The following is a 23,740-nucleotide window of genomic DNA, read 5'->3' on the forward strand; positions in this document are numbered from 1 at the left end:
TTAAAGTAGGACTTCTCTGTGAGAAATTCTGATGGAACTTTATACTGTGTGCATCTAAGGAGGGAACCAGACAATATATGGATCCAAATATTACCTTGTTACAGCTCCTTCTTTCTTGTGACAGCATGAAGGAAGTTGTGGCCCTGAGCAGTTCCCACCAAAAGATCCGTATTTACTCTCAAAATGTGTGCGTGAAGCCATAATACACTATGTCTTTTGTCTAAAGTGAGGTAAAGAGAAACAATTGTATTTGAATGCAGGAAATACAGCACGTTTTATACAAACTCCCATTCTATTTACAGTAACGAGAGAAGAATAATCACACACTCAGACAAATAATCCTTTACCCCACATGTAAGGAAGTCAAACAGAGTGAGAGAGAGAGCCAAAGGGGGGAAAAAAAAAAAAAAGAGAAAGGTAAACTGTACCTCAGTGGATTGTGGAATAATCCATTTATTCTTAGATAGGAAAACATATAGTCAGTACTTATTTATTTATGTGCTTTTAGCTACATGTTTTCTCAAGTTGGTCCTTAAAAATGCCCATCTATCACACTACATACTTTCTTTAGAAAAACAAACAAGCTACAAGTACAGTTATTACTGGCATCTGCTTCAAAAAATGTTGCCAAGTCACCTCTCAGGTCAGATCCCATTCTGTCTTCGAACACATGTAAAACTAAGTGCAAACTGCACACCATTCCTGTGGTGCAAGGCAGGACACAAAACAAAAGCCAGCGTGACAAACAGAATTAAAAAAGTAATGTCCAGGAGTCTTTTGAGAGGCCTGATAATAAACTTCGGACACAACAGAAACTCCTCTTGTCCTTCCTAAAGTTTCTGCAATACTTGTTCTTTGGTTTGATTTTTTTTTTTTACTGGATTTTGTCATTTTTAAAGCTCATACTTACATAAATCACATGAACTCCCTTTTGGTTCTACTACCCATATATTCCACTGTTGCCTGGCCCTACCTTTAGTTTCACTACACAAACCCCAAAATTCTTGCAGTATTTTTTCTGTTACAGATATGAAGCAGTTAAGAGCTGTGACAATTAAAACAGTGTGACTTAATAAGGCACACTCATATACAACCGTAAAGGGTGGTCAAAGTGTTGTTGCTAAGGGGGTGTAGCTGTAATTGTATTGTCAGTGAGTACTGTGCTATTCTTAAATTTTAGAAATCTAACATTTAAAGGGATAAAACCTTTTGTATGGTTCTTTTTTGGGGTTTTCTTTGATGCCAGAATGAAGGAAAGGCAGAAGGTTTGAAATAAATATATGGCAGGTTTTAGAGAGGATGAAAAATGACTTCCGCTAATTTTCAGCAATTGCATTTCCCATTTGGTGACATAGCTGCAAGTCACTGAACAGAGTGAAAAAAAAATGCATTTGTCACTTTTAATTATTATCGGTTAGCTTCGGAAATGAGAGTGTCAGATTAAAAATAGAGACTGACATTATGATCATCTTGCAACGGAATCAAAAACGCACTGCCAGTCTCAGCTACACTAAAAGTGAGATTTACTGCCATGTAAGTGGTTATGAGGATTAGTGAAATGCTACATCAGCAGCCATTGTAATTCTCACCAAAATATTTTGATCATACAGTCTTTTTTTTCACACTGAATATGGTTTACAGAACAAGTCGAAAGGCCTAATCAGAACCAAGGCTCCAGGATGGTAGGAGCTGCCCAAACACGCTGGCACGCATTGCTGTTGTAAGAATGCAGTCCGAAATAAAATGCTACAAATAGCTGTGGCAGATAACAGGAAAAACAGAAAAGAAAACCAACCATGACTCTGAGACCCTGTAAGTAATTACATTGCCCTGTTCAGTGACTGTAAATCTTATGCTTTCCTTTTCAACTAACTACCTTTAAGAGCTATTTCTGAATGTAAGATCTTTCAGTATTTGTCACCATTGTTTTGATGTTTCTCTCCCACTCTCCTTCTCTTCCCATTTGGGCAACACAAGAAAAGTGTGATTCAAAGAAATGTGTGAAACAGCAAATGCATTAGGATGCTGATGACAGCTGCATTTGGAATAGATTAAAGGAGGAAGAAATACAGAAGTCACAGCAAAAAAAAAAAAAAATAGTTTGGAGGACTTTATGCTGCAGCCTATTGTAACTGAAGAATTTCAGCTGGATTTTTGTCCTCATTTAAAAACCATTTGTAACTCCCTTTGTAATATCATCCAGATCCCTCTCAGTTTGATACATGCCAACCTTGACCAGTTTGCTTCTCTCACAATCTTTTCCTCACCTTTGTAAAGCATCAGCGCTACCCCAGGGATTTGCCACTGTTCCTGAGAGGTGCAACCTGACTTCCATAACAGGCAGGCTCAGGAGCAACTGGGCAAAATCTGTTTCATAAAAGAATGGAAAAACATTAAGTTCATTATGAATTCAACTGCAATTGTGATGTCTTTACAAGCATGTTATTCTTTTTCCAGCTCCCACCATGACAAGCCTCAGTCCTCTACACAATGTGCAGAGCTGACTCTGAGAAGGTGGCATGAAGCATGCACAGGACACTGTCAGGAGCAAGCAGTACATTGTTGCCTTTATTGAAAATGCTCTTTACATCCTGGTGTCATGTCTAAGAGAAATTAAAGCAACACAATAGAGCTAGCCTGAAGTATTTAAGAAATTATGAGGAAGACCACAATTTATATGCAGCTGAAATTCATTTATATGTAAGGAGTTACATTTGAAAGAGTTTTTGTGCATCAGATATATGATTGAATCGTATATGTTTTCAGATTTTTTTCAGGAAAGAGGATACAAAATAATTTGTCTCCAGGAGATGGACTTTGATAAAATAACAAACACAGAGAAAGACCTAGTAGAACTGGTAGTAGAGAATTTCTACTCTTTAAAATATATATATATATATATATATATACATGTATATATATTGATTTATAAATGAAAACCCATGTCCTAACATTATTTTTTTATATATAAGAAAAGGTCTCAGGTAATAGGAAGCCTTTCCAATAAACAATTACAGAATTGTTTCCCTCAAAATGAATATGCATCTGGATAGATGATAGACTAGACAGGGATAGATGATAGCAAGTAGCACTATTAGTTGTTAATGTTAATATTATCATTAAGCTTTGATGGGATTACGGAATAAGACTTTTGAAAAAAAAAAAAAAAAGAGAGAGAGAGAGAGAGAGATGAGAACTATTAAACTATTAGTTGTGTGAGGAATGTATCTTTACTGGAATGCTGTCACAGAGCGGAAGCATGCTTGCACTTCATGCAGGCCAGGTGCTTAGCAGCATCCATCCCGGAACCTACAGAGACCGGCAGGGCCCCACAGCACGCGTGGACATCAAACCAGAATTACACCAGTGGGCTCTGTGAGGGTATTTTCCAATGCTAAGGGTCAAGTCTGTTAAATGTTCTGTGTTTGTGTTTTTTTCATGGAGAATCTAGTTTTTACAGAATGGACATTCAGTATCACATTGCTCTTAGAGCAAAGTAGAACATACTGTGCACTACCACGGAGGTGAAGAGTAAATATCAAATATATATTCTCCATAATACCTATCTGAAGAACACGATTGCAAATGTATCAGTGGGATGATTACCACAAGAGAACTGCTTCATCTTGCTTCTGTGACCTAGAAGCGCCACAATTTTGGCATAGTTGCAAGCATATTTTAGAGATTGTTTGATAGCAAACTGATTAAAAGCAAGTCACTAGTCCAAGTTTTAAGTAACAGGAGTCCACAGTTACTTTCACTCTATTGTTTCTGAACCTGCTCATGCACTGCAGCATTTTGTATTTCAGATCAGCCACGGAATGTGTTTGAATAATTCATGTTTCTGTGCAGAATGTTTTGTCATTGCTATTTTTCCTTTTGTATTTATACAAAAATAACCTAAAATTGGAAGGGCAAATGTTCATCTGTGATCATAAACATTGAAATGACTCTTTTTTGTACTTACAAACAGAAAGCATACAGCAAGCATCTCATGCTTGTTACCAAAGATGATTAAAGTTACAGCTACATCTAGAAAAGACTCAGCTCTCTGACTGCTTGGACAGAAACAGTGTACTTGTATTAGTAGAATAATCCATATATTTAATATTTTCTATGAATGCTTTAGCCAGGTAGGCTTAATTTTATGTTAGAATTAATAAAAACATAGATTAAACATATCTAGGCACAACAACTCATATAATAAACACAGAGGACAAACAAAGGTGATAGTTATAAGAACAAAGGTAGACTTGCATGAACTGGTAATATATTACCAGATGCCACAGTATTCAACAAACTGACCATGTCTTTTGTAGTCTAAAAATATAGCAATCTAAAATAACTTTCACATACTTTTGAAGTGTATTTTTCATAAGTGTTTGTTAGTTTTATATATGCAGATAGTGCTGAAGGATCCTTCACAGGTCACACTAGAGAACTGTAGAAGTACAAAAGGAAACAGAATTTCTAGACTAATTATATTTCCAAAATACCATTGGCATATTTTATCTACAGTCTATTTATTATTATAATCAGAGAGGAGGCAGCAATTTTTCCCAGAAACAGAAAATTCTCTAAATATTCATATTCATTAAGGATTATAGCTAATTAAATGTATGCATCCATTAAAGATGCAGCAAGACACGATTTTTACTTCCCAGGATCCTTATTCATACTTGTATTACCTTATCATGGATAATGTGGTACACTAACACCAGAGCAGCTCACAAGCCCGTAGTGCAATACAACCTGTCTGAAAGGCTCACTTGTTCTACTGCTGAACCAGTTGCCTTAGGGCCTTAGGGATTAAATTGATCAAGTTTATGGAACAGGTCTAGAACATGCCATAACATCTGTCTTCACAAGAATATGCCCCCCACACCGAAAAAATATTCTTGCAAACAAATCTACAGCAGTTTTGAATACATGCCTTTTGCCTTACTCGGGGTTATGTCACAAAGTTTGATACAGACCTTACAGGATACTTAATTCCACACATTGGCTTGAACCATCAATTTCTACAGTTCCCACAGTCTGTAAGTTCTGGTCTGACCACTTCTCACTAATCTTTTAAGCACTGGATGATACCTGCTCCTTTCCACAATTCTTTTCTGGCATCTAGCCCCTTCCCAGTCCCACTCACTGGTAATTAAATCCCTGATAGCTATTCTCCCTCCCAACAATATTATCTTTCAAACACATGTGAGGTGTACTTCTTGTGGCAAAACAATTAACTAAACCTTTGAATACTGAAAGACAATAAGGAATACCCATGCTTCTGCAACAATTGGTGCAAAGTCTGACTGGGTGATTTGGCAGTCTGGAGCAGACTGGTTCCTCTCCACCCTTCTGGGTACAACTGCAGCCAGCTGCCCCCATGAATTTTGGCCATGAGAACAAGGCAATAGCTGCCACTTGTTTCTGCACAGGAGACTGACAAAGCTGTAACATCTGTATTTGAAACATCTGGAGTTATCTTCACATGCTTGCTCTGCATTTTTATTCATCCTTCTCTCTGGATACTTTTTTTTTTTTCTTTCTTTCTAATTTAATAGTTTTTTTTTTTACAAGTATACAAGCAGATTTTCATGCCAGTGTTCCTGTCTTAGGAAACTGGTGTCCCCAAACTCCCTAACAATCAACCAACTTGGAGAAGGTTCTGCAAGAATTCTTCCAGTTTATCCAAAGTCAAGCAGCAAAAACCCTAATTACCTCACTACCATCTAATGCCTACCTAAGTAGCAAATTGTCTTGCAAAATATGATCTTGATCGACTTTTTTTCCAATAATACACAGCATAAAACATTATATGCTTGCAAGGAGGGTTGGATCTACGAGCTCTCATCCTAAATGCCTGGAAGACTGACATCACCAGCAGACTCCGGGTGGTTAATCTCTTCCAAGTGCAGCATTTTCCAGAGATCATTTATGCCTGTATCTGTCTGTCATGTCATATCTTCCAGGCTTTCTCCATCTGTCAAAGCAGTCTGCGTTCAGTAATATTTTCTTCTGTGTGCTAATGATGTTATCACAGCTATGTAGTCTACCACTGACTGAGAGTTTTGACCTTGCACCATCAGAACTTTTCTCATTTCCTGACAACCCAGAACACTATGTTGACCCCCTTCGAGATATTCAGGCAAATTTCTCTCTGAAGAGAAAAAAGGCAGTTAGATACTCCCGTCAATTCATCTGTACTATTAAAAGAAATCTTTGGCATAGAACTTGCTGCATCTTTATTCTCCAAGCGAGTATTACTTTATTAGCACTTTGAAACTTCTGAAGAAAACCATTTAAAAGACCTATTCAACAGGAGACTAAAAGATCCCAGAAACCTGTCACACCCACTCCTTTAAGCTTGTTCCAGTGTCTTTTCTTTGTCCCTCTTGGCAAGAATCTCAATTTTTTTGGCAGGATCTGTTGCATCTGAACAGAACTTCTTGATTGAGATTCCTCTCTCTTCATTTTTTTTCCCCTTGGAAAGGCAGAGGCTTGTTTTACTGCTAGTTTTCCTAGTTGCCATCTTGCTTAACAAGAGAGCAAATAACCTCAAGCCTCCCTAATCTCTCTTTGTCCTTCTTCAGTACTTTAGGCGGAGTGCCACAGGCTTGCAGCAAACTTTGCTCATCTTGTAGTTTCACTACACTGTAGCTTACCGGGCCTTGCAGTTCATACATTTTTCAGTCATTTAATGTTACAAGGAACAAATTTGTTATCGATGAGACAACTGGACTGGGTGAATTCCAGCACTGAGATACTGCATTATTTATCAGGACAGAGAGTTGATCATACTCCTGTAGTGACATCTGAAGCTTTCCAGCTCTATTTGCTACCCAGGTTGAACTTTAATCTCATATTGCAGTGGGTGGAAGCACAGGAATCTTACCAACATATTGCAGGCATTTTCCTTGTTTCCCATGCCATGTTACAATGTGCTGGTTGCACGTTGCCTTCTGTGCATTTGTTGCCTTCTTCAATTACTCACTGATCATTCTGCATCTGCTGAAGAGGATGAAGACCTTTTGTTCCATGTCATATATCATGGCATGAGACACCAGTCCCCTGCTCTGATGCTTCCATCTTATGTGCCCACAGGATTTTTAGGAATTCTGCAGTGTCAAGCTGGTACTAAACATACTTAATTATCAATCAAGTTGATCAAGAGGAAGATGATGGTAAAAATGTTGTTAAAAATAACTTTGTGATTAACAAAAAAGTGGTGTTCCACATATTTTCCAGTATCACTTAATATTTGGGAAAAGATCTTTTAAATTTAATTGAGTTTAAAAATTATGCACAAATGTGCAATTTTATTACCTATTGTAGTATAATGGGTGTTAGTGAAATACAGGAACTTTAAACTGGCTAATTGGTTACTATGATTTAAAATGTAAAGAACTGGAATATACCTAGCACCCAATACCTTACTGAATTTACTAACAGAAGTGACCAGAACAGTAAATGCAAATAAACCCCTTTAAAATGTGCTTACTGATTCTATATGGGTGGAAATGTTTGCTATGGCTTGGTATGTTTTATTACCCTCTTTTTTGTTGTTTCCTTAGCATTAAATCCCTTTTTACTATGACAAAGTTGCATCTGAAAAAAACACACTTTATCCTGATGCAATCATGGATTTGAAATAAATCCCCATAAAACAAACATAAGCAAACAAACTAGCTAAGACATTTGAGAAAGCCAGACTAACATGTAGAATTTCAAGGGAACATAACATTTTATTTCTAGAGAAGCATCTAATCAATTATAACTCCAGCAGTCTATGCAGAATACTATTTCCAGAGAAGTTCCATGAGTGTTTGTTGGGTTCTTAAAATACATTTTTTCCAAACTACCTCATTTGTATTAAAAACTGAAGGTCCATCATAACATTTTCAATTTTAAATGTAAAAGGATGCTGGGGCAAGACCTCTCCTGTGTGTAGGAGTGGACAGAGGTGTGGTTGTTTTTCTCCTTCACTCAAGATTATGTCCACAAAGAGAAGAGCACAAACTAGTAATAGTACTAATTCTACCAATAGCACTAATAATAGGTGAGGTTCTGTGTTATATTCTAGGGAACCAGACCTGCTGATGGGCAGAAATCAAAGAAGCTGTGACCAAAGGCTGTGCAGTACTTAAAGCTGAACATGTCCTTAATGTGGTGATTTTGAAGTCAATGTTACCTGACCCTGCTAGTGACATCTGAAAAACTTTCTCTTGGCCATAGCTAGTTTCCTGGATGCGTGAGGTTTCTTTTGCATATTTCTTGTTGCAAGAGAGGACACAGTTTTCATAAAATCTTATGAATATTCAAGTAGAGAGAGTTATCTAATTAACACACACACACAAATAGTAATTTCCTGATGACAATATTTTTTATGGAAGTCCCGATTTAAAAAAAGCAGCTTCAGGTTCATATTTCTGGTCTAAAGACACATGACAGCCTCTGCTGGGTAAATGTGAAGAACAATGTGTTTAACTGGATGTGTTTCATGCTTTGTAAGTAGTGATTTTATGTCAAGATTCTCTATTTCCTCAGTGGGACAACCCAGATACTGTGTTCTTTTGCCTCAAGTTTTTATAGTGCGTATATCTACCAAATCCAAAGCCATCCTTTCTAGTGGAAACTGGAACGATGCCACTAAACAGTAATGATTTGCTCACTATAGGCATGGCACTCTGTTGAACAAACAACCTGGAGATGAACTGGCCTGTCAGCTACCAACAGCCACTTCAGGCATGCTAACTCTACAGGCTTTTAAGGTCTTGGTATTATGGATTTATGAGACAGATTCACATAAAATAACATTTCAAATTGTCAAGTTTAACCCTGCAAAAGGTTGTGATTTTTTGTAAATAAACAGAGATGTTATAAGCATTCTTCCTTAATGCTTCTTAATATTTTACGAAAAACAGTGGAAGGCATGGGAGTCTCGAACAGCAGGCTGACTGCAATGAGCAGAGGTGGAGAGACCTGGGCCAGAGTAAGATACCACTCAGGAGAACTTACCATGTGTTTAAATACCAGATGAGAGGGAATGAAGAGCCAGGCTCTTCACAACCAAGCAGGTTGCCCAGAAAGGCTGTGGAGCCTCCGTCCTTGGAGATATATTCAAAACCTGCCTGGACGTGGTACTGGGGTTTAGGAGGGCTTGGACTGGGGAGGTCCCACCAACTGCAGCAACTCTGACTAGTCAAACACGAAGCAAGCATATGGAGCTGCAAAATATTTATGATGATAAAATAAATTTTGAAATAGATAACATAAAGTATATGAAGTACTTGTACATGGGTTGGTATTAGTGGCTGGGAAAGTTTGTAATCCGGTCAGCTCTGTTAATTCCCCCATGTGCGTTTCACACGTGAAACCCGATTGTGCCACAAACAGAAACGCAGGACGGGATGAGAGGCTGGGTGATGGCTGTTGGCATTGCGGCGTTGGGTAATTCAGGAGCACCACAGCCCTTCCTCGCTGTATGTCCCTCACCTGCCACCGATTCAAAATCTGTGTGAAGAGCACCAACACCTCACTTATTTATTTATTTATTATTTTTTAAAGTTTCCGAGCAGAAGCACGGCAGCAGCTCTCCCTACGCACGTGGCTGTCAGCTCGCACAGGCCTGCGGGCCCAGACGCCGGGGCACGGGGCGCTCCTTCCCACCCCTCACGCGTCCCTCAGCCCGGGGCCCCGCGGCCGCCATTTCACGGCCCGAGGGCGGGCGGGCGCCCGGGGGGCTCCGGGCCGAGGACCGCCCGCAAGTGTGCCCGTGCCACCGGGCCGTGCCCCAGCCACCTTGGGCGGCCTGCGGGGAGGGCGGGCAAGGCGGCGGCGGAGGAGGGGCCGCGGGCGGCGAGATGGGCTGGGGCAGGCAGCGGCCCGCACCCGCGCCTTGCTCCGGTACCGAGGGAACCGCTGCGGGCTCAGGGGGCCTGCCCGCGGTCTCTACCCGCCGCTGAGGCGCTGAGCGCCGCCTCCTCATCCTCCTCCTCCTCCTTCGGGGAGGCGCGGCGGGGCCGGCAGGAGGAAGCTGCGCCCTCCTTCCCTCCCTCCCTCCATCCATCCCTTCCCCTTCGTCCCTCCCGGTGCTGGCGGCGGCTCCTCCCTCGGCGTGCGAGCCGCAGCCGCCGGCGAGCGGGGCGGAGGGGCGGCGCGGCGCCGAGCGGGGCCCGCTGTGGTGGTGGTGGAGGTGGTGGCGGCGGCAGCAGGAGGAGGAGGAGGAAGAAGAGGAGGAGGAGGAGGAGCGGGAGCCGCGGACCGGCGCCTCCCCGCAGCCCCGCCGCTGGGCCCCGCCGGCGCCCCCCATGCCCGTGTGGTGCTGCCGCTGCTCCCTGGCCGGTCCCGTCAGGTGAGGGGCGACGGGGGGCGGGCGAGGGGCTGGGGGCGAGGGGCTGGGGGCTGCCCGCTCCCCGCGCGGCTTCTGGGGCTCGGCCGGGGCCGGGGCTCGGCTCTTGCTTCGCTCCGGTGCTGGCGGTGCGCAGCGCTCTCCTCAGTCGTTTGATTAAAATAAAATAAAATAATAGCCCCGGAGGTGTTAGATTCGCCCTGCGGAGCGTGAGCTTGGGACCGAACCGTGGTTATCTTTATTTTTATTTTATTCCGTGACGGGTTTTCCGTGAGCCGCCCGCCGCAGGATGCTCGGTTTGTGCGTTTGTTGCTCCAAGTCCGCGGGGGGCTGGGGTCCGGCACGAGTGCCCCCTGTAAAGGGCTCCTCCGGCGCTGTGCCTTGCAGTGAAGTGTGGCAGCTGAAAGGCTAATTCGTTTTTCTTCCAAAGGGAGAAGAGTGTTTACATGTATACTATGCATTTTCTACTACTTATTTTTCCTCCGCATCAATTAAAGGTAATTAACTAAAAAGGAAAAATGAGGACGAGGTGCGGAACCCCGGTAGCGCAGTTATTGCAGTTAAGCGGTGAGGCTCGACCAGAAGCTGAAGCGAGCTCCGGCGTTGGCACTGAGTCACCCCCGTGCCCTCTGGCATCTCTGCAGGACCAGAGGCAGTGATACCTTCACCAAATCCCCACCGCTGCAAAGCTGTCTATTAGTTTTTATAAGATGAAAACTTCTAGTACTTGCTGGCTTGCGCTGTTCAAGGCTCAGGGACCACAAACTCACGTCCTAACTCTGGATCTGACCGGGTTTGGGTTATGATGTCCTTACAAAGGAAGGACACGCGCCTGACAGCAGTGCTTCATCTGCTGCTTCATAGGCACAATAGCTGAGGAACCGCGTGTTGTATGCAGGCATTTCTGTGCGAGGTTAGCTTCGCTAAACCTGTCGGGTAGTTTGCAGCCAGCTTTCAAAGCTGCAGTGTTTTTATTGTTAGAGATTCTATAAAGCTGCACATGCATCCTGTAAGAGAGGTTTTGAAGTGTTTCTTTTGTGTTTCTAGCTTCCATTTAGCAGGGGAGGTATATTAAAATGGCACTAAAACATGCCTACTCTCTGTAAGCCTCTCTTTTGCAAGGCATAGAATAGCGTTACCTCAGATAACTTTGAGCAAAGGCTGGAAGATAATACAGGCTGCCTGTACCTATGTGTAAAAAAAAAAAAAAAAAAAAAAAAAAAAGGAGATGAAAAAAGCAGTATGATAACTAAATGTCTTCTCTTTGGTTTCTTCTCACTTTAATCTAACTTGGACTTTGTGTTTTATGCATTTCTGTTATCATGAGAAGCTAATGTGTGATGGTAATTCAGTCAAATCACTAATTTGCAAACTCTTTCCTGTAGTGCAGGAAATACAGATATAGAGTACTTGCCTTCAGAAATAAATACAACTTCAGAATAGCTTCCCCACTTGATAGGAACTGTAACCATCACAGAGCTGTATTCACTGTGTGCTGGTGCTGCTATTCCTTTACAGCTCTCTCTAGCTTTAGTTCCATTTCCATTGAGGAAAGTCTTTTTGAAATACATAAGGGAACTTTCAGTGCTGTGGGAGTTGAGGCAGTACGTCACTTATGTGGCTGTGGGAGTTGGATTGATATCTTCTGCTTTTTGGTCCCATGTAGAAAATAATTCCTGAAATTCCAAAATGGCTTTAATAAATGTAGATTCTTAGGAAATAAGTAAGAGTGCTTGTACTCAAGTTAATTCCTTTACATTTCTTATTAAAACTGTTTAGGCTTGTAGATTTTTTTTTTTATTTTTTTTTTAATCAAGGAGTCAAGTCTGTATTTTGAAGATTTAGTAAAATAATTGCCAATAACAGATTATTTTTAATTTGTCTTTGCTTTTATAGTTAAGCAGATGAAGTGTGTGCTTCTTCAATGACCTGGAAAGAATTGAGAGAGAGCTACTAAATAAGCAGTAGATGATCAAAAACAAGTCTTCATAGTATAGAAACATGTTTAGAGTGAAGAACTATGAGAGGAACCCAAGTGCGTGTTGCATAGAGCTGACAAATCTTAAGAAAATGACGAGTGGTGAAAACAGTCTGTCCTACAATAGCTGACCTGAATGGGGCATAGTAATTCCTTTTGTTAACTTCATGGTTAGATGATTCCTTTTGTTGAAGGATTTTCTTAGAGTGCTTAAAACACCATAGGCTGCATCTAGGGTTTGTAGGAATTTCAATTCTCTCCATTTTTGAATCTCTACCAACTCCGAGTAGCCTCACTTCTACCTTTCCAAACATTTGTTGAAGTGAAGTCTTCCATGCTGCTCAGCAGGTAGGAAGGTGTGTGAATGCCTGCTGTTGTATCTCAGCTGCTCCTTCAGTCTTTGGCTGGCTTTACTGTTGTTAATTGGCTGGGCAGTGTATGCCTCCCCTTTTGATAAGGATAATGAGAAATGAGGTTTTCTGCGTGGTGGATCAAAATAATGCTTGTTGGTTATACTCTGGCTTTGTGCAAACCGAATTGGGAATCTGTGTCTCAGTGGAGCCATCTGTCCCTTTTGTTATCTTGCTGTAGACCTTCTAGGAGAAAATAGACTTTTATTTTAAATCTGCTGTTAGAAAAGCTGTGCTGAAGAGTAAAAATTTTGTGGATTGGATGAAGCATATCTGTTTTAGTCTTTGTTTTCATTAATTCTGTAGCTCTTCAAATAAAGTGTCAAAAGCAACTTTATTTTTGAAGAAATTGTTCCGACTACAACTGTTTCATTTTTAGTTTTCTTCCATCTGTCCTTGTTAATTAGAAATTACAGCAGCCCTGAAACTGAAGGACAGCTTTTGAATTCCTTCGTCCAGTATTTTGGTGACAGCCTTGGGAGGAAGATTAAAAGAATGCCTTTAATAGAAGAAACTGTTCTGCCTGGGGACTCTCTCCTTACTCTGCCTGTAGTAATAATAGGTAAGTTGTTTTGTTAACTCTTGAAATTGTGTCACTGCCGTTGCTTTTATAAATCTGCTACATGAAGTCATTTATCATAAAATAAATAATGCTTAATGTACTTACACCGAAGAAGCTCATTAGAGAAATAAAGTTGTTATGATTAACGGTGACATCAAATTATATTAAAAGTCTTGCTACCGGAGTGTATTTTAATTCAGATGGTGACTTGGCAAAATGAGCTGTGTTATTTGGCTGCAGATACATGAGTCTTAACAGAAGAACTGTTTTGATCCTAGCATTGATAATGTAGGGCTTGATTAACACGATACCACGTCTACGTTGGGTTGCATGGTGACTGTTGATGTTGCAATGATCCACAAACTTGTGGAGTCACACAAACAGTCAAAAGCGTAATGTGAAATGTGTGCTGTGTATTGGTTAAATGCTAACTTTGCTCGTTAGCTGCATTTTGCTGTTGCGTCCATCGCTGACATCTGAATGTTGTCCCATCTTTTCCAAAGCGAATCTGTGTCAGCTCAACCAGTTGAGAGCAATGCACGTTGTCTTGATTAAATAGTTAAAGGCTTGTACCTGTAAAATCTTGCTGAATGACAGCACAGCAGAGTGGAGCAGGCTCCCTAGGTACACAGCATAATTGAGACTGCCAGGGTGACTTGTATTGGGCCAAGGTTTTTCAGCAACAGCTGTTCACCAGCTCCTTACTGCCATGACTCAATGAAAGGATAAAGAAAAGATCTGAAGTAAAAGAGGTTTTCAGTAATCTAGTTCAAAGCTGTTGGTACTGAAGCAAACCAACAGCTTGAATTGTACCTGCAAACAAGCAGAGATTCCAGAGAATAATGTTTCGACACAATGTGTTCACAGTAAATCTCTTCAGCTTTGAAAGGCTGGTGTTTGTACAGTGCCTGTTCTCAGAGCTCTCCATGACAGCTCAAAATAGTGCTCATGTAACGCATTTACGTGGATGTGACAGACGTGAATCACTAGCTGAGTTCTGCATCATAATTGAAGAGCAACAGTTTCCTGGCATTTCATCAACCTTAGTATAGGTTTGCCATATGGCTAATGACTCAGTTTTCACTGTTTAGTTTTGCAAATACAAGTTATGCAAATACCTGTGCTCAATACTTATTTTGCCTAGAACGCTTTCCTATGTGCTGGTACCAAACACAGCTGCTTTGACTATTTCTGCTTGAGGTGTGTGTGTGTGTGTGTGTGTGTGTAAAAAACACAAATACGTTACCCAAATGGTGTTTCACAGATGCATTTGAGAAGTTTCTCAGGTTGATCTCTGTGGGCAGCCTGCTATCCAAAGTTTGGCTGTCTGAAGAAGCCTTAGAAGGGATCTAAACGGGTCTTAATATTGTAGTAGAACCACACAAAGAGTTGTGTATGTGTCCCTCATACATACATATATGCACACGAGTGCAGTCTACTGGTTTAATCTTCTCTGTGCTATTCCTATGTAGCTGGAGTTAAACGTTCCTTATTTGAGCTTCCTAGTGCTATTTCCTTGTGCTATTTCAGTAATTAGATGGAAAAACGATGGCATGTGTAATAAATTAACCTCATCATGGAACAAGGCTTCTATTGCCCTCTGTAACTTTACCATCCCGTTTCTCCCCTGTATGATGACCAGTTTAAGATACAATTCTTAAACTTGTGCTCTGTAGTATATTGTAGTTCTGTAAAGAGTACTAAGCTACTCTGATAATTGTAAGTAGCTTCTGGCTTGTACTTCTTTTGCTCAGGAAATTGGGAAGAAACTGGTAAATTGTATTTGAATGACTTGAAATTCTAGAAATTGATGCTAGAGTGCTAAATCTAGAAGATATTCTGTGCTAAACTTTGTCATCTGCACTGGTTTTGATCATTACTGTGTAAACACGATATAGTCTTAATTTTTCACCTGAATAACAAGTCTGTGCAATTGTGTTTGAAGTTGATTGTTTGCTTTTGATTTAGGTGTATAACAATAAATAACAGCTTGAAGATCCCTGTGATGGAAAACCACAGCTTTCCTTCTTTGCCTCATGGCTCTTACAGTGAACAGGCATTTTTGCATCCATGTACTGGTGCATAAAATAGATTGGTGTAAGAGTTGTTAAGGCACCCTGCAGCCTTCCATAGCAGTGCAGGTTCTAGGTTCATGGAAAAACATCTTCACTGAAGGCTGACTAGAAGAATCAGCCTTTGACTTCACCTGTTAGTAAGCCTTCTTCTCATGGACAATAGCTGTAATAGTACTTAAACAGTGTTGTAATCAAGTATGGGATGTCCTGCTACTTGGGACCAGGGTGATGACTGTATCATGGTGGAAAAGGGAGAAAGATCTGATGTACGAAGACTGGGAATGAACAGGTGAAACAAGGTTTGAGCAAACTGTTGGGGAATTTGAGGACTGAAAAATCAGAAAAGCGAGGAGACAGGCATTGAAGTGGGACTGGGAACAGAAGATGGAAACAAGGTGCCCAGAGATAATGGGGAACAGGAGGCAAAGGGTGAACTCTAGAGATCAAGAGTTGGAATGACAGGAAATAAAAGCTAGCATCCTAACAATGAGTGCTATATAAAAGCGTGAATAAATGGCTAACTTTAGCCTAGAATTTGAATAGCGTGTAGTAAATACCATGCATGCCACTCTAGATGGAAAACAAATGCAAAATACTGAATAGCGCCTCATTAGGAGAACACTGGGCTTTTCATTCAGTTAATGAGGAAGAGGAGCGATAGAAATACCAGTACAGAGTCGCTTGTGCTATTCTGCAGAACTTAAGTATTCTTTTATGACATAAGCTTTCCCTAGATTTTAATATTTGACCTTGCAACATGAACGTTATTTCTATATTCACACGTTAAAATGTGATCCCCTGCTTTGTCTAATACTAGTCAAACAAATAGAAATATTTACCATACAGTAACATTTCGGTTCCATCCATTTCACAGCTTTAATAACCATTTGCAAGTAGGTTAACCTATTAAAATTACAATAATTCACATAAATGAATTGTAAAAAGCTATAAAATGAAGGGGATATAGAAAGCTTAAATTTATATTGTTGCTGTTAAACATACTACTGAATGTGGTTTTAAACGTTTCTTGTACTTTACTACATCTACTATGTTTTTACCTTATGCTGTATATATAATTTATTATGCTGATTTGTACCATCTTCAGCTTTCTGCTTTTTTTTTTTTTCCTTTTATTTTATGGGTAGACCTAAAGAGTGCATACTCCAGGTTGTCATTGTTTTGTGTCTTACAGTATGTAGTGTAAGTGGGAGCATAAAGTTGTAAGGTGGTAGCAATACTCAGATTGAATACTGTGATTGACATGTAGACCAGATCTCTTCCATCAGATCACTTTCACACAAGAACAGTGAATCTGACATACTGAATTACTAAATCACTTTATGTGCATTTTTTTCATAGCGTAAAACGGTTATACATACATTTCTTACCTGAAAAAGATTGTGCTTGGCTTATTTGGAGGAAATTCCTGTGTCAGGCTTTATTTTCCTGTGAGGATTATAAGGTGCTTTGAATCAAATGGTATTGCATTATACTACTTTCATCGAATAAGCAGCAACAAGATTTCAGTACTTAGTAAAACTGTCAATAACCTAGAGTTTCTAAAACAGTTACTTCTTTCTTTAATAGGAAATGGACCTTCAGGAATTTGTCTTTCGTACCTGCTGTCTGGGTACAGGCCATATTTGTCTCCTGAAGCTGTACATCCAAACCCCATTCTACATACAAAACTAGAAGAAGCTCGACATCTTTCCATTGTTGATCAGGTAAGCTTTTTTTGCCATCTTGTCCAGATCTTTCCATTCTACAAGCTAGATTATGAAACAGTAGTCTTTCTTTAATGATCCTATTTAAAATGCTTTTGCAGTTTACACAAGTAGTGCTGTGGATGAAAAAGGCCTAAACACTCTCACCCCACAAAGAATTAGATAACATTAAAGCTGTGTGGCCTCAAACAACTAGCTTCACTCATTGGCCTCTGCTTTTCTTACCTGTAAAATAAAGAGCAGTATATACCTTCTTCAGTGACTCGTAACAAATTACACATAGGACACTTCAGTTTAAAAACAGTACATTTTAAGAAGTGGGTATCCAAAAAAAAAAAAAAAGTAGATTGCAGAAAAAAATTATACATAACCAGCCCAGCTAGATTATCATGTTTCTAAAGCATTAATGAGTTACTTTGTTCTTCTGTTGATTTAAATGACATTAATTCATAATCACTTGATCCAAGGCTGGTGTGTGTTTGTGGTGTTTTTTTGGTCCTTTAGGGATTTTTCCTTGTTTGTGGTGGCTTTTGGTTTTACAATCTGCCCTTTGTTGTGTTTTTATTACTTGCCAAAAGTGTCTAAAGCATCACTTACTTGGTCAGTGAATAGCTGACTCAGGAATTCCTGCTTTCATGTCCTGGAACATTTGGGCACTATTGTTGAAGTACATTAGCAACATGTATTCTTTGGTCTTTAAATTAAAATATTCCCAAATAATACAGTTCTCATTAAGACTTCTTTTTTTTTTTTTTTTTTTTTTTTTGTACCATTAGGGACACTTTTCTTTTCTGAACAGTATGCATCCTTAACTGTTTGCGTTCACAACTTTACAACTGCTGCTGTTTGGTATCTGCTATACTTGCATACATCTGATTTTCCCATTCCATCTGAACAGTTAAATCTTCTCCTTTATTTTTCTCCCCATTTGTTTTCTGTATTATCATTTTCTACTCATCTCATCACACTGCTGATTGATTACTCACTGTGCAGTCAGCGAGTGTATTGCCCATGTGACTATAAATTTTTTGAAATATAAACACGTCATGGGGAAGTTAAGGTTGGTTGACTTTGGTTTGGGGCTTTTTGGTTTTAGTACTCTGCCATTTGCATGCAATGCAGTTTCAAGGTTTGTTTTTTGGCTGGAAAGTAGGTTGACTTAGCTTTTGGCTATAGGTGTTTCATATACTTCATCCTCCCTCACTCTCCTGTATGTTCTCGCAGTTTTGGAAGCCAAACTTGTCTTTGTCAGCAAAAAGACATTTTTCTCTTCAGATTTTTATTCTCTTTTTCAAACATTTGCCACTGCACCACAGTGTTTTGAAATAGGAAAATGTGGCTGGCTAATAGATGCTGAAATATGAAAACATTTTAGAATGTTCTAGAAATAGTTCTCAAGATGAACTGCTTTGTAAAAACAAGTCTAATTCTAATTAATTTTTAAAATCAGTATTTCCAGTACTGCCATTATTTCAAAATAAAATAAACTTGCTGTTAGAACTACACGAGCAGTCAGAGGACCCTTTTCTGCTTGATCTTTAAAACGATGTTTTTAGGTTCCTTTTTTGCTTTGTCAAAATGAGACTCCTAGAAATACTAGCAATTCTCTGTTAAAAGCAGTCTGTTACCTATAAATAAAAATGCTATTAAGTTACTCTGTTCTCTGAACGTTTGTCCCGATTTTTCAAATAATGACCTGCCTTGGTATTACTGCACTAGCACATAATTCTCAAATGGCAGAAATCTATAATATAAAAAGTTAGAGAAGAACTGAATCATGGTCGTTATTTCTAAAAACTTCTGATTTAATTTCTACACTACATATTTCTACTTAAAATGCAACTTGAACTAATTGTGGTGTTCGTACATCAAATTCAATTTCTGTACATCAGAACAGCATGATAAACAGTGAAAGTTGTAACTCTCGTACTTCAGGATCTAGAGTACCTGTCTGAAGGCCTCGAAGGACGCTCTTCAAACCCAGTTGCTGTGCTTTTTGATACACTCCTGCATCCTGATGCTGACTTTGGGTATGACTACCCACCAGTTTTGCACTGGAAGCTAGAGCAACATAATTATATTCCTCATATAGTGCTTGGTAAAGGACCACCTGGTGGGGCTTGGCATGTGAGTAAATATTTTATATTACTGGATGGTAACTTGATAATTTTATGGTCTAGGAATTGTCTTGCTAAGGTTGTTTTAGATGGTAATGGCAATTTCATTTACCAAAGGTCAAGTATGTTAGAGATGAAACATTACCCTTAATTTTGGGAATCATCACCATGACTGCTGTCTTACGTTTTTTATTAGTTTAAATTTAATTATACTAAGGAGTATTCTCTGGCTTTTTTCGTATTGTTTTCAGCTGCTGTTATACAAAATCTTAAATCTTAATGTATTCATCCTGTTGCTTTTATGCTTTTCTCTTGTTTTGTGTTTTTATAAATAACAATAACTTCTATAAATAAGTTTTATAAATAACTTTATAAATAATTTTCCCTTTCACTTGTTCTACTTTTACATAAAAGTATCCGTTTGAAATTTATCTGGTCATGCCTCTTGTTTTTCTTCCTTAGTCCATGGAAGGCTCTATGCTAACCATCAGTTTTGGAGACTGGATGGAACTTCCCGGGCTCACCTTTAAGGAGTGGGCAGCTAGCAAGCGCAGGTAGAGATGCTGCATAATGCATTTGGGAAACATACAGTTGCTGTAAGATAGACAACACTATTTTAAGAACTGGAAAACATTCAAGCTTCATTGTTTACAGGAATGCTTCTTTTTTAGTGTATTTAATTGCCTGATGGCACTAGAAACGATACTGCTGTGTGCACTCTGAAAGAAAATTGACAGTGGTTGAACAGAATAATGGCTTTGAGTGCATCAAAAGCATACATACTAGCAATGTTGTGTTTTAACAACATTTCTCAAGTAAGTGCTGTTACTGTAAATAGTTTTAGGCATTTAAAATCTACAGAAGTATCACAAGTTCCTCTTTCACTGTGGATGTCACTTAAGTTGCTGTGCACGGTAGCTTTCTTGTAATTCAGGAAGTCAGTATTTTTCAGCTTTTGCTTTACAGACAAAGCTGCAGAATCTAAAATGTTGCTATCAGTTGCATTGTTGAGAATAATTCATTACTTCTCAATATTATTTTCTTGTAAATTCCTTGGAAAAAATATTTTAAAGAAAAAATTCTGTCTTGTATGATTCCATGGCCTTTGCTTCAAGGATATAATTAGTTCACAAATGCCTGTATCAATAGATGAACTGTGCATAGGCTCTTTATAAAATTTCAATTTTCCTGACGTAATTCTAATTAAAGGAAGCTGTTGTTTTGAATTGGGCATGTGTGTTTGAGCAGACTGTTACTCGTTTCAGGACAACACAGTGGAGAGAAACTGTACCTTTGTTCTTTAATCGCTTTCTTAGATAATGACAGTAGTCTTGCCTCCGTATGAACTGAAATCCCATAAGCTGCTTATTATCTGAAGCTAATTTGTTGATATTATAATTTTCAACAATACTAAAAAAAGAAATGCTGACCAGTTTTACTACAATTAAACAAGCATATTAAAAAACATAGATAATTAAAACTTGTAGTCGTGTGAAATGGTTTCCTTAAAACAGGTGTGACACTTGCAGCCAACCTCTCTAATAAATATCTCATCAGGTTTTCAGAGTAGTGTATGTACTTCTAAATGTTCAGGTTACTGTTTTGTTAATCTGTTAGGGTAAGTAACCCTATCTCTTGTAAATGTGCTTCAGAGTGTAATTCTGTGGCTACCCAATGTTCACTACTTCTGGCTTCTTAGAGCTTGCTTCTAAAGAAGCAGCAGAATTCATGCAACTGTTCAAAACAATTATACCTTCAGCTTAAATTTGTTGTAAATACAGCAATAAACATGAAAAGCATAGATGTAATACCAGGATTCCAATGCAAGAATGTTTTTTTTTGGGGGGCATTTGACTATCGTAATCCTATTCACGTGTGTATTAAGGTTCTGTGTGAGGCTTGCTTTTTTCATTTCTGTGGGAATTAATTCTGTGATATGGAACTACTTATTTTGATCCTTAACTGAATTAACTGAACTTACCTGTACTAAAAGGATAGGTCTTTTGAGTTGAGTAGTCTTCAATATACTTCAAAGTTAGCATGTACTTCAAGTAACTAAGTAATTTGTATGTTGTTGTTGAGTACTGTTTAGCCAGTATTATATTGTTGGTGGTCATGATGTTAAACTGGCTTTGTAAAATGCTTCCACATAGATCTACTGTGATACAGGGTATTCATGTTTAATTTGCTCATCACCTTAGCACTTTACAATGAAAAGAGTTGATTATTTAAAAAAAAAAAAAGCTTGTCTTGTATATCAGGAATCAAGACAGCGAATAAAACTAAGTTCAAATATATTGAACTCTGTAGTTAAACGGAACAGATTCAATCCTTTTACATCTGACTGTCAGGTATTACATCATATATGATGTTGAAACTACTGCTAAGGTGTTAATATTAACTGGAACCATTCGATTCTGTTTCAGAAATATAAAGAGTGACCGTGTAATGCCAGAAGAAATTGCTTGCTATTATAAACACTATGTTAAAGTCATGGGCCTCCAGAAGAATTTCAGAGACAATGTTTATATAACATCAGTATCCAGGCTTTATCGAGAAGAGGATGATGAAAATAGAAGTCAACTTAGTGAAGATATTTCAACGCAGCATTTGGAAATGGAAGATGGACAGAAATCACTGATCAAGCGAAACTGGGAAGTTAGAGGTTATCAGCGAGCAACGGATGGTTCTCATGTGCCCTTCTGCCTCTTTGCTGAGAATGTGGCTCTTGCCACTGGAAGCTTTGATTCTCCTGGCCGACTACAAGTTGAAGGAGAAGACTTCCCTTTTGTGCTTCATTCCATGTCTGACTTTGGGGCTGCTATCAGCAAAGGAAAGCTGCGTGGGAAAGCAGACCCTGTATTAATTGTGGGTGCCGGACTTACAGCAGCTGATGCAGTACTGTGTGCCTACAACAACAACATCCCAGTAATTCATGTGTTTCGTAGAAGAGTTACTGATACAAGCCTGATTTTCAAACAGTTACCTAAAAAGCTTTACCCTGAATACCATAAGGTCTATCATATGATGTGTACTCAGTCACACACTGTGGACTCTAATCTGCATTCTGCTTACACTAGTTTCCCTGAACACAATGTACTTTCCTTCAAGCCTGAAATGAAATGTGTTCTTCAGAGTGCCTCTGGACTGAAGAAAATTCTGAAGTTTTCTGTAGCCTTAGTTCTGATAGGTTCTCACCCAAATCTTTTCTTTCTAAAGGACCAAGGACATAGCATAGGTCATCACTCAAATCAGCCCATCACATGCAAGGGGAATCCTATAGAGATTGATCCATATACTTATGAATGCACTAAAGAAGCAAACCTCTTTGCTTTAGGTCCTCTGGTTGGAGACAACTTTGTACGGTTTTTAAAAGGAGGTGCACTGGGCATTGCACGATGCTTGGCAATAAGACAAAAGAAGAAACATGAATTGATTGAAAGTGGGGATGGAGGAGGTGATGGGGTACCTTAAATAAGGCTATAGAAACTTTCACATACGAAATTAGTCGTAGTCTAACAAAGTACTGACAGCAAAAGTTGTTAGCAGTCATATTTCTGTATACAAGTAACCTGTACTTGTACTGTTTGGTAAAGGATGCTAATACCACTATACTTCCTTTTCAAAATACAAAAATGTGATCTGCTGTTACAACTGATCTCTACTCCACTGGAATTACTTCCAGAGAAACAGAAAATGAGACTAACTTCTATTGACCTGCCTGTCATCTCTTGCTCAGCTTGAAAGAGCAGACTTCCTCTGGGAAAAGCAATGCATGCCAGAGTGGGTTTATCTTGTAGTGTCAAACCTGACAAAATATTCTTATCCTGAAATTAAGATAATTTTTAAAAGCAGAAGACTCCTAGTACAAAGTGATTCTTGGTCCCAAAGCAAATTTGGAGCCTTCTTTTTGAAGTGAGGGTTTTATTTATTTGCCATAGTAACACAGGAAGAATGAGCACTTAGTAAAATGGTTTTACTATACAAAGGATTTCTCTAAGCAGAGAAGTATTGGTCAACAGTTCCAAATTATTCAACTTGGAAATTGGAATAAAAGAACAGGCATTCCAGTTTAATCTTCAGTGCATGATTTGACGATTCATTCATGTTTTTTCACACTATGCCTAGATTTTGGTGAGTGCAGAAAGACTGACATGAGATGTTCCCCTTCAGTGATGTGTGTGTTCTGAGAATACTCATCAACATAAACAATAAAGTACTGATGTAAGTGCTCTTATTACAGTGTCAATATAATGAATAGTGTACTACTGAAAAAGAAATCTAAGTACATGAGAAAGCTTTTCAATTTTTTGCCTTTTAGCTCAGGAAGACTGAATGGGATCACTTGAGTGATGAAAGGTGGGTGGTAGTTATTAGTGTCTCCCATTTGGCCAAGTACTGGTTGTTTTTTCCTCCTAGATCAGCACGTAACACAAACTATTTTGCTTTGCAGTTTTTTTTTTTTTTTTTTTTTGAAATGTCATGGAAAAGGATTATACTCGCAGCCAGCTTAAAGAAAAGAAACATAG

The 23,740-nt window shown here is 39.1% G+C and overlaps 1 protein-coding gene across 2 annotated transcripts; it reads left to right on the forward strand.

Moving 5' to 3' along the window:
* Nucleotides 1-10,291: 10,291 nt before the first annotated feature.
* Nucleotides 10,292-22,685, forward strand: OSGIN2 (oxidative stress induced growth inhibitor family member 2; the record flags this gene model as incomplete). Of its 2 annotated transcripts, none has more annotated exons than XM_084281205.1 (6): nt 10,292-10,348; nt 13,141-13,295; nt 16,958-17,094; nt 19,030-19,221; nt 19,674-19,765; nt 21,638-22,685. In XM_084281205.1, the coding sequence occupies 6 exons, from the start codon at nt 10,305-10,307 to the stop codon at nt 22,683-22,685; spliced, it is 1,668 nt and encodes a 555-aa protein (XP_084137331.1). The 2 variants fall into 2 exon arrangements, with proteins under 2 accessions (XP_084137331.1, XP_084137330.1); XM_084281204.1 differs by having other exon boundaries at nt 10,305-10,338; nt 13,113-13,295.
* Between the last annotated feature and the right edge of the window lie 1,055 nt (nt 22,686-23,740).

Source organism: Netta rufina (assembly GCF_964035555.1).
Source record: "Netta rufina genome assembly, chromosome: 2".
In the NCBI taxonomy this organism is placed as follows: domain Eukaryota; kingdom Metazoa; phylum Chordata; class Aves; order Anseriformes; family Anatidae; genus Netta; species Netta rufina.